We start from the raw sequence: 10,231 nt of genomic DNA, 5'->3' as shown, positions 1-10,231 counted from the left end.
ACAGCATTACAGTGAAGTATTCTCAATAATAGCTGCCACGGTGAACTATTTGTGTTGAGTTGAGCCACTGAGCCAACAGTGATAAAGTTGAAGAAAAACTATACTTTCTCATTTGTGGCTGACTAAATGGGTTGGTCACTGGGCTTAAAAATGAACGCCATAGAGCTGAGTATCTCACTCTCCAAAGACACTCCAGCTATAGTCCAGGATGTTGCTGCTTCAGTTCAGACTGTTCATATATGCTGTCTACAGTTTAACAATTTGCCTCCCTGTAAAATTTTAAATAGAATTTAAAAGCCTTCTCCTTAACCGAGCTGTAAGTGGTCCAGCAGCGTTGTACTGTATTTTGAAGAGCTCACCAAATCACCTTTCAAAATAGCTACATTATAAATAATACCACATAATTCATCCCAGTTTGACCATCAATAGATCAAGTAAATGTAACTAGTGGTAAAGGGCACAGATTCAATGAGTGGTTTATAACATGGTGCTGAGCTGCCCTCTCCTGGCCAATTGGAAACTGTTCAGCAACCATATACAAACGAATGCACTTAAAATTTCAACAGTTTACACTCACACGCACGCACACACACATTCTCACACACATTCAAAATAATCAAAAAATAAAATAAAATAAATAATTTAAAAAAGAGAGCAATGATGATGACAAAATTACCGAATGAACAATACTGAGCTCTTTAAAAAAATACAATTTTTTTTTTAAATATTTCAACAGTTTGCACATGTTTGAGGAAAAGTAAAATTCTCAAATATCAAATCAAATTCATATATATATATAATATTTGGAGTATTTCGTTTGAAATTAATGAATCAAAAATGGTCAAAATAACCAAAAAGGTCAAGACAAAAATCTGCGGGTGCGTGCATAAATGCGTGCATGTGTGTGTGTGTGTGTGGGGGGGGGGGGGGTGCGTGTGTGTGTGTGTGTGTGTGTGTGTGTGTGTGTGTGTGTGTGTGTGTGTGTGTGTGTGTGTGTGTGTGTGTGTGTGTGTGCGCGCGCGCGCGTGTCTACACGCACATCCTCATAGGTTAATTTCCAAATTCTTAAGTGTGCAAGCTTGTCACTGAGTATCCCGAAGTCACTGTCAGCCAGGATTGACTTCTTTGGCCTCTCCTGGAACACAGCTGACGCCTCCAGTTGTGCTACCTTGTCATTTCACCACAGTCAACATAACCCAGATGAGCTACAAATAGCACGCACACACACACACACACATTGTCAGTTTCTGTTTGTGTCTGGTCAAGGTGCATCAAATATTTGATGAGATATATACACACACAAAAATATTTTTATTTTTTTTCAAACAGCACACAGAAAGTGCGGTTTGCTTGCAGATAACAAGTAAAGCACAAAAGCTTTGGGGGGAAAAAAGAGACCTCAGCCAAATGATCCGTTTCTCTGACTTCACATTGCTATTTATAGGTTATGTGTTTCAGTAAAACAAATATTATTGTTTTGAGTTAATAAATTACTGTATTTGAACTCCCATAGTCCAAATATTGTAATTTAAAGCAAACTATTTACACCGAGTGCCAACTGGAAAAAAAGAAAAGAAAAAAAAAACACCACACCGTTTTCATCAAAACTGGGGGAGAGGTTTTATTTCTAAAATGCATATTTAAATTACTGTAATATTTTTAACAATGAAATTGAAATTAATTTATATTTATGAATTAAAAAAAATGCATTGCACGTAAGTTAAATAAAACTATTTAAACAATGTACAGAACTGGATTTTTTTTTTTTTTTTGTTCACGATGGTGAAAAGTGATGCCGTTTGAACATTTAATTCAGTGAATGTTCATGTACCACTAGAGGGAGCCTGCATACCACATTTTGAGAATCATTGAGAAAGTGTAGTTTTGTTTTATTTATTATTTTTTATGTTAAAGGAATATCAGTGATCATTTGCAATCGTCTCATATGTATTGTTGACCTCATACTAAGTCAAAAAATACAAACAATAGCTGCAAGGATTTGAGCTTCTTTTAAATTTTCTTTAAGAGTCTTTATTGGACTTCCTGATGATGCAAGCAGGCTGCTTGTAGGTGGCTCACTGGAAGCTGGTAGCCATTGCCGCTTGCAAACTTTCGAGGAAGCGATGGACGTCTCTGAAAGAGTTGTAGAGTGGCACCGGGGCGATGCGCAACACGCTCGGATGACGCATGTCACACTAGGGGGAAAAAACAGCAAACACAATATCATATAGTTTCCCGCATATGTGAATGAAAAGCAGGGATGTACAAACTACTAGTACTAATACACTAAGGTGCCTTGAGATGTGAGTTTAAATCATTCCATGACCATGCTCTTAACTTAAAACACGTATTGTAAATGTTCTTTCCCCATTGAAATGAATGAAAATGCCATTAATCTGTTAAGGCCTCCCAAAAATAACAAAACCATGTTGTGTATTTTAATAATGAAAGTAGTATTCTATAATAATATACTTTATAAAAAATAATATTAATAACATAAATAAAATGTAAAGAATTAAATGGTTTGTGTTTTGATTCTAATGGACTTCTTAAGTCATTCTTGGCATTTAATGAGTTAACAAGTTTAAATTTGTTAAATACAATTAACTCATTCACTGCCATAAATTCATAAAAATTAAAATAAAAGATTAATAAAAATTCGGGCTTCAGGCGGTTAATTTCTTTTATCGTAATTAATCACATGACTTCAATAGTTAACTCACGATTAATCACAAATTTTATATCTGTTCTAAATGTACAATAAACAAATTCTAGGTTTTCATATTCTTGCTAACAAAAGAGGAAAAAAATGTGTAATGATTTTTTTACTTTTATAGCAGTCAATGGCAGTGAATTGATAAAAGAAAAAAAAAAGAAAAGATTATTAAAAATTCGGGGCTAAAATTCTTAATTGAAAATAATTGCATGACTTCACTAGTTAACTCACGATTAATCAAAAATTTGATATCTGTTCTAAATGTACAATAAAAGTTTTTTATAGTTTTTTTTTTTACTCTTGTTAACAAAAGTGGGGAAAAAATGTTAAACTAATAGAAATAGTTCAAATGAATTTTTTGACGTTTATAGCCGTCAATGGCAGTGAACGAGTTAATTAAATGAGCTAAATAAAATACTTTTGTTCTATGGTCTCTCAGGTGTTCACCTATTGTGTGTGGGTCTGGAATGCAACCCCCGCAATATCACTGTATTGCGCAATCTGATGGTAATTCAAGGCTACTTACAACCACACCCCTCTTCTCTAGCTCCTGGAAGACTTTCTGGATGGGCACAGAGAAGCAGAGTGACAGCTGGCAGCCTCTCTGTTGCGGGTCAGACGGCGTTATGATGCGCACGTGAGGTTTGCAGGGATGGGCGGGATCTTCCTTATAGTAGTGGCCAATTAGGTACTCTAAGTAGCCTGTTAGCAACACAGACTTTTTGCATAGCATCTGCATGCTGGTCATGTTAAAAATCTGCAAGACAAACAACACTGTCCTGTCACCATTAAAATTGACAGTGTTTATTATTTTCTTGTATATTGTATAAAAGGTCACACACACGACAGAAATGCTCTCAATATGTATTGAAATATATTACATGTCATTGCTCAGACACACATGTGCATGCACATACACGCACATACGCACACACAAGAAGTGAATGTGCTGTACAGACCAAGTGGGCAGCAGTACCTCCAAACTGGCCTGCAGGGGGCACACAAGGAGAACGGGCTGGTTGGACAGTCTGAATCCGTTCACTCCAGGCTGCAGTTCCAACTCTGCACACATACATACACACAGACAGACACACAGACACACACACACACACACACACACACACACACACACACACACACACACAGACACTTATAATCTGTATTTGTTGACATTTAACATTTGAAAAAAATAATCCGTCCACCAGGCTATTCAAAACAAATACTGTATTGTATTGGTTTATGCTTTGTATTTTTGTTAAGTGTAGTGCACATTGATACCAAAAGATGGCAATGTTGCAGTTGTGGAAGAGATGCTTGTTTACCATTGTCCATCTGGAAACGAGTTTTTAAGTCATGACCCCACCACCCCATCAGCCTGCAAGCACACAAAAGTACAACATGTCACATCGAGGGTCGTGACACTACTAGGGTTGGGCTTACACTGCATGGTTTAAGTCAGTGGTTCTCAACCTTTTTTCAGTGATGTGCCCCCTGTGCAATGTTTTTCAGACAAGTACCCCCCAACCAGCGCAAAGCATTTTTGGTTGAAAAACCACAATGACGTAAAATAGTGTTGTGTCACCATTGTCTGATTATTCCTATACTTTGGAACTTAATTTGTTTAGTGGGCTCCCAAAAAGAAATCACTACAGTAAGTTAATTTGAAATAAAGTTTTGAAATGATTCACAGGTGATACTAGGTGACGTTTGACAGGTTGGGTCAAACCATTCTGTTTTGGGGAGAGGACTATGAACCTGAATATTTGGATACTTTATTATTTTAAAGCATTTTTGCATAGATGCTACATTTTAAATGTATTTTTGATTAATAAAAGGCTCCAAGAACAAACGCAAATCCACTATGTATTTTTATGTACCTGTACTAGCAGCACAAACACCATAACACGTACCCCCATTTGAGAACCACTGGTTTAAGTGACACAATTCACGTATGTGTCATGACAGTGTAAAGAGGTAGGAAAAACACATATGTGAATGTGAGAATGTGATTGGGCCTCTTCCCATTATGGGAAAATATCAGCTATGTATCAACCAATGTGAGTGCAGCGTGAACGCGACACCATTTGTTCAGAGCTTCAGTTGCCCACCCATCCATGTGGGGCCATTTTGCTGGGCCCCACAAGTTTAGACCTCTTTTTGAGGGTCAAGACTTGGTTTTAGAGTTTAGGTTTGAATTGGGTTATGGTTGAAGTTAGGGTAAGGAATAGGGGTAGGGAATCATTTTTGATGGTTGGAGTTAGGGGAAGGGGCTAGGAAAAGCATTATGACAATGAGATGGCTCCACAAAGATAGTAAAACAAACTTACGTGTGTGTGTGTGCGTGTTATTTTCCCAACCAGACACCCCCCCCCCCCCCATATAAGAATTTGTCTAAGGGGAAACATAACAGTGCACTTACGCAGGTTTGACAGTGTATTGGTGTTTCTCATGGATGAATGCTCCAGCAATCCCACCACAACCCGAGTTCAAATACTGAACAAACATGGACACAAATATACAACGTTGCCCCTCATACATGGCTATTGTCAATGTATTACTTGAGCGTGCGTGATGACCTTGTAAGAGCACCAACAAGCGAAGTCCACTCCCCAGTCGTGCAGCTTCAGATCAATATTTCCTGCTGCGTGGGCCAGGTCGAAGCCCACCGAGCAGCCCTGGGCCAACAAACGTTGTTTAACAACAAGTGAATTGGAGGCTAATTATGCGAGTTTGTCTCACCTTGTTCTGGGCAGCCTTGGTGATGGCAGCCATGTTGAACAGCTGACCGGTGTAGTACTGAACTCCACTGAGCATCACTAAAGCCACAGAGGCACCTTCTTTCTCAATCACGTCCAGGATGTCCTCAGTTCGTAGAATCTCCTCCCCCTGGAAACCGAGATTAAGTTATCACTTAGACTGTATTCTTAAAAAATGTATCATGATAAAAATTAAATACAGGGGCAATTGTGCGTATGTAATAATTGTTATTTTTAATTTCTCATCAACAGGACATACCAGTCTTGGTTTCAGCAGCAACATGCTCTGCTCTGGGTCAAATCCTCTGAGTCTGATCTGAGACTCGACAGCGTACTAGCAAAAGACAGAGAGCATAATAGCATTATGTCAATCTGGCAAAGCAGTCAAATGGACAACATGAACATCATAAAAGTCAACTTGTGGTTGAAGTGAGACAAATAAAGTCACACACGTGATCTGATGGGAAGGCTTTGTCTTCCAGAATGATCTTGTGCCGCGCAGCCGTGGGTTGGTAGAAGGAAAGCTACCAAAGCAAAGTCAGATTTTAGTGAAGAAAAATAGCAATTTTTTTTCAGTAGTGCATTTGTCTGCTTCCGTACCATCAGCAGGTGTAAGTTGACTGTCAGCCCGTTCATCAACGCCACCTCTTCTGGTTGCGCTCCTGGAATAAAATAAAATACATCACAAAAGCAATCATCAGGAAATTTTACTTGAAGTCTGACTCTACAAAACTTTCTTGTTTTGCTCAAACTGCTCCCTTGTCCAAAAATTGATCAATGATATATTTGTAGGTGATGAGTCTTGAATGAAACCCATATTATATTACCCCAATTGTGTGTCAATCCAATCAAAAACAAGGAATTTCAAAAATAAAAATAAAAAGCTTTCATAGGTTTCAAATGACCAAAAGAGGCCATGATAGAGTCAAAAGGTACTAATTAATTTATTCTAAACATTAAATGATTGATATGTATATATAAAATATCTCAAATCAGACAAAAATCCACATCATTGGGAAGTTTCATTACATTTGCTTTAACAAAGCTAAAATACAAAAGGAGCACAGAGGGTTAAATTTAGCTGCCAGCCTGCCACAGCTACCTGTATCCCACGTATTGCACTATTTACAACAACAAAAAAAGTTTAAAAGCCTGCTCATGCTCTACCAATCTAGCAAACCCAATTAATTTATATTGCTCAACGTTACCAACAACTCTTGCCATGAGCACCTCCAGGTTGTTCTCAGCCCAGGCCCAAGGTCGTGACCCCTCCGTATGGCCGTGCGCGCCCCTGACAAATACACACTTCATCAAACAAAGTTTGAATGTTTTTCATCATTGTGGCAGAAATAAGTTGCTGTACATTTTGGCCCACTTGTCCAGCTCCTCCTCCAAGTACTTCTTCACCATTTTGGACTGCAGGCCCAGCGAGTTGCCCACCATGTAGATGCTGTCTTTGGTGCCATCGACTAGCGACAGATCGGCTGTGGGTCATAGCGTCAAAATCACACTTAAGACACTTCAACAATGTTGTAAACTGCTTCTGTATTAGAGGTGTCTAAACTTTTCCTCCAAGAGCAGCAGACAGAATAATTGAAGGTTATAAGAGCAACTTCTAAAAGCAGTGGGATCAGTAATGTAATAACATGCTTCCTGGCATTAAATTAAACTCGTTAACGGTAGAGAAACGCATTATTTATATGAAAATGCTGCTTACTTTTAAAATCATTTCAAACAAGGTTCCCAAGTACCTGCAAAATATTTTTTCCATTGTCTGCCAAACTCATCACTATTCTATAAGAGTCCATCTGATTTTTGCAAATTCAAAACCCTAATGTTTTTTTGTACAGTGCAGCAATACAATGGAAGTAACTGCCAAGGGAACTAAAAATAAGTATTTTTAAAATAGCCCTCAAATTGTGGCTACAAAACCCCTCTTAAATACTCAAATGAACCTTTTTATTCTTCTTAAATAATCAATTTTGTATTTTTATAAGCTATTAACTCATTCACTGCCATTGACGGCTATAAACGTAAAAAAAAAATCATTTCAACTATTTCTATTAGTTTAACATTTTTTCCCACTTTTTTTTAACAAGAGTATGAAAACATAGAATTTTTTTTTGTACAATTAGAACAGATAAGAAATTTGTGAATAATCGCGAGTTAACTAGTGAAGTCATGCAATAATTACGATTAAAAACTAATCGCCTGATCCCCCGAATTTTTAATAATATATTTTTGAATTAATTCACTGCCATTGACGGCTATAAACGTCAAAAATTCATTTGAACTATTTCTATTAGTTTAACATTTTTTCCCACTTTTGTTAACAAAAGTATGAAAACCTAGAATGTTTTCATTGTACATTTAGAACAGATATAAAATGTGTGATTAATCGTGAGTTAACTAGTGAAGTCATGCGATTAATTACAATAAAAAATTGTAATCGCCTCTTGCCCCTAATATTTAATAATCTTTTTGTTTTATTAATTTATGGCAGTGAATGAGTTAAGTACCTTTATTATGCTACTGTTGCCATTATTCAATTTTTATATGAAAAATACGAGGTTTTATTTGTTTTATTATGTTTTAATTAATTGTGAATATAGTTTTTACTTTAATGGTTGATTATTTGAACTCAACTTATGAACTTTGTTTATGAAATGATGTTGCCCTTTAATGTTATATTTTGTCCTGTGTGTCGAGGATCACAATGGAAATAAGCCCTCTGGCTTTATTGTGTTTTAATCCTCGGTGGTACCAGACTGAGTGATTGGAAGTTTTGATTGTGTTCTATCGTCACCAAATAAAAAGCAATCAATCAAAATCAACCATTCATACCTGGTATAGGTAATTGCCCATTCCTAATTATTATTAGTAATAGTAGAAGTAGAAGTAGCAATAGTATTAGTAGCAGCAATAGATGTCAGGGGTGTTGCTGTCTTGTAATTGCTTGTCTCTGTATTTTGTGTTCTTGTGTTGCTGCGTTTCTACTGGGGTTTTTTTCACAATAAAAGGAAAGGAGGAAAAAATAAAATAGAAATATACAAATACAAAGTATATCGTCGACTCACAGGTAGGCAAGTCTGCTATTTTGGGCACCAAAAAGTTCTCTCTGAGGTGTCTTAACTCGTCATGGTCGTCCAAGAACACCGCCACCCGCTCAGAGGTCGTAGAGCAGCCTAGTAAAGCGGCGATCTTCTCCACAGTCTCTCTCGCAGTCAAGCCAGTAACCTGGTCCATTGCTGCTTCTCATGGGGAAAACATGCGACATCCACAGGTCAGATTTAAACTTACAATCTCAAAACTGCCAACCGCATGTTTACCTGAAAAACAGCCAAATGCATCTCAAAGTTGAAATGTATTTGTATATTCAGTCAACTTCGGCAAGTAGTTGCAGCACCGGTGTAGTACCATGAGTTTATGTGAAGTGGTCGGGCAGCAAGATTGGTATTTATTTACTTATTTTTGGTGCGCTCACACACATATATATATGATCTCCCAGGCGGGGAAGCGAACTCACGCCAACCTGCACCGAAGGCAAGTGACGGAGCCCCGGCTGCAAAATTGTATCCGGGTCCTGCTCGCCTGTCGATGACGTCACAGTACGGCAGCTCCACAAGTTCAGTCCACAAACCTCACGCACATATTGACGGTTGAAATACGCTCACACACGCTGCACCTTGTACCCCAAATAAGGATTTTAAAAAATCCTCAGTCTGATGTCCCTTTTTATTCTCTTTTAATCGTTGTTGTTGTTATTACATAATGGAAACATCTCAGTTATTTTTGCATGCACATAAATAAGTTAATATTATTATTATTATTTTAACACACACATACATACATATATATATATATATATATATATATATATATATATATATATATATATATATATATATATATTATATTTAACATGAAAAACAGGTTGTATAGGGTTACTCGAAGACCGGGGGGCCTAGTATACGCTTTGTGTTGTAGTTACTTTTCCATGACCCACATTCTGTTACTACATAGAGACAACAGATAGCCTAAACCTAAGTAAAAGAGTAATGAAGAAATACACGGGTCAACTGGCAACCATAAAAATTGAAACTCACAGTCGAGTTGCAGATGTTCCTCTTCTGCCGGCAGCCAATCAACTGATCCCAGGCGCTCTTTCACCTCTGAATCTTTCCCTTCAGTTAATTATTGCTATGACCTCAAACTCAAACATGCTTGTTGATAAGCCTTCTTCATTGAGTGCACTGCTTCTTGTCTGTCAAGATCTTCATGTAGCTTGGATATTTTAGGGGTCTATTCCAGTGCAGCCATATTTTGTGTCGTGAGAGATCATGTGTAGTGTGGGAAATTATCATTATTCACTTAAGTGATCCAAAAAATATATATTTATTCACTACACATTATGTATATTATTGTTCATATAGACAGAGCTTTTGTTTGTGTGTTTGGTTTTGTTTTTTAAATAGAAGGCACATGGACTTCCTGAATCCAAAACTCGTGACGTCACCTCGCCCGTGTAGGCAATTCTCTCAAATATCCACGCGATGGCAGCAACACCTCCCTGATAGTGTCACGAATTCAATCATTTACTAAAGTAAAAGTAGTACATATTGAGAAGTGCATGAATACAAATGTAAAACTTTTTCTGTAAATTATAAACAATATCCATTTTAACTATTGTCACAATAAAACTTCTCTGCACAGATAGTTTCTCTCTTTATTTTGATTGTCCTATTGCTGTCGTCGTTAC

General features: G+C 37.2%; 1 protein-coding gene across 7 annotated transcripts; it reads right to left on the bottom strand.

Annotated features, from left to right (window-relative positions):
* Positions 1-1,872: 1,872 nt before the first annotated feature.
* On the bottom strand, positions 1,873-9,770 carry kynu (kynureninase). Of its 7 annotated transcripts, none has more exons than XM_086068631.1 (14): positions 9,579-9,769; positions 8,550-8,726; positions 6,836-6,956; positions 6,681-6,763; positions 6,073-6,134; positions 5,925-5,996; positions 5,732-5,806; positions 5,456-5,602; positions 5,293-5,391; positions 5,136-5,209; positions 4,039-4,091; positions 3,693-3,778; positions 3,243-3,473; positions 1,873-2,195 (listed from the first exon to the last, which is right to left on the bottom strand). In XM_086068631.1, exons 2-14 carry the CDS (start codon positions 8,716-8,718, stop codon positions 2,076-2,078), a joined length of 1,392 nt encoding a protein of 463 aa, XP_085924757.1. In that variant the 5' UTR covers positions 8,719-8,726; positions 9,579-9,769; the 3' UTR covers positions 1,873-2,075. The 7 variants fall into 7 exon arrangements, with proteins under 7 accessions (XP_085924757.1, XP_085924755.1, XP_085924754.1 ...); XM_086068629.1 differs by having other exon boundaries at positions 8,550-8,723; positions 9,579-9,768; XM_086068628.1 differs by having other exon boundaries at positions 8,550-8,720; positions 9,579-9,768.
* Positions 9,771-10,231: the final 461 nt, after the last annotated feature.

The sequence above is a fragment of the Leptonotus elevatus genome, chromosome 2 (genome assembly GCF_054856555.1).
Source record: "Leptonotus elevatus isolate MCC_2025b chromosome 2, RoL_Lele_1.0, whole genome shotgun sequence".
Lineage (NCBI taxonomy): Eukaryota > Metazoa > Chordata > Actinopteri > Syngnathiformes > Syngnathidae > Leptonotus > Leptonotus elevatus.
Note: the sequence above shows the minus strand (reverse complement) of the source record. Positions and strands in the feature narration are given on the sequence as shown.

Excerpts from the sequence above, each read along its gene's own strand:
- kynu (XM_086068631.1), bottom strand. The coding sequence starts at position 8,718 with ATGGACCAGGTTACTGGCTTGACTGCGAGAGAGACTGTGGAGAAGATC. Across the intron at positions 4,092-5,135 it reads CAATACACTGTCAAACCTGC|GCTGATGGGGTGGTGGGGTC; the intron begins GTAAGTGCACTG and ends GTGTGCTTGCAG. Across the intron at positions 2,196-3,242 it reads TAGAGAAGAGGGGTGTGGTT|TGTGACATGCGTCATCCGAG; the intron begins GTAAGTAGCCTT and ends TTTTCCCCCTAG.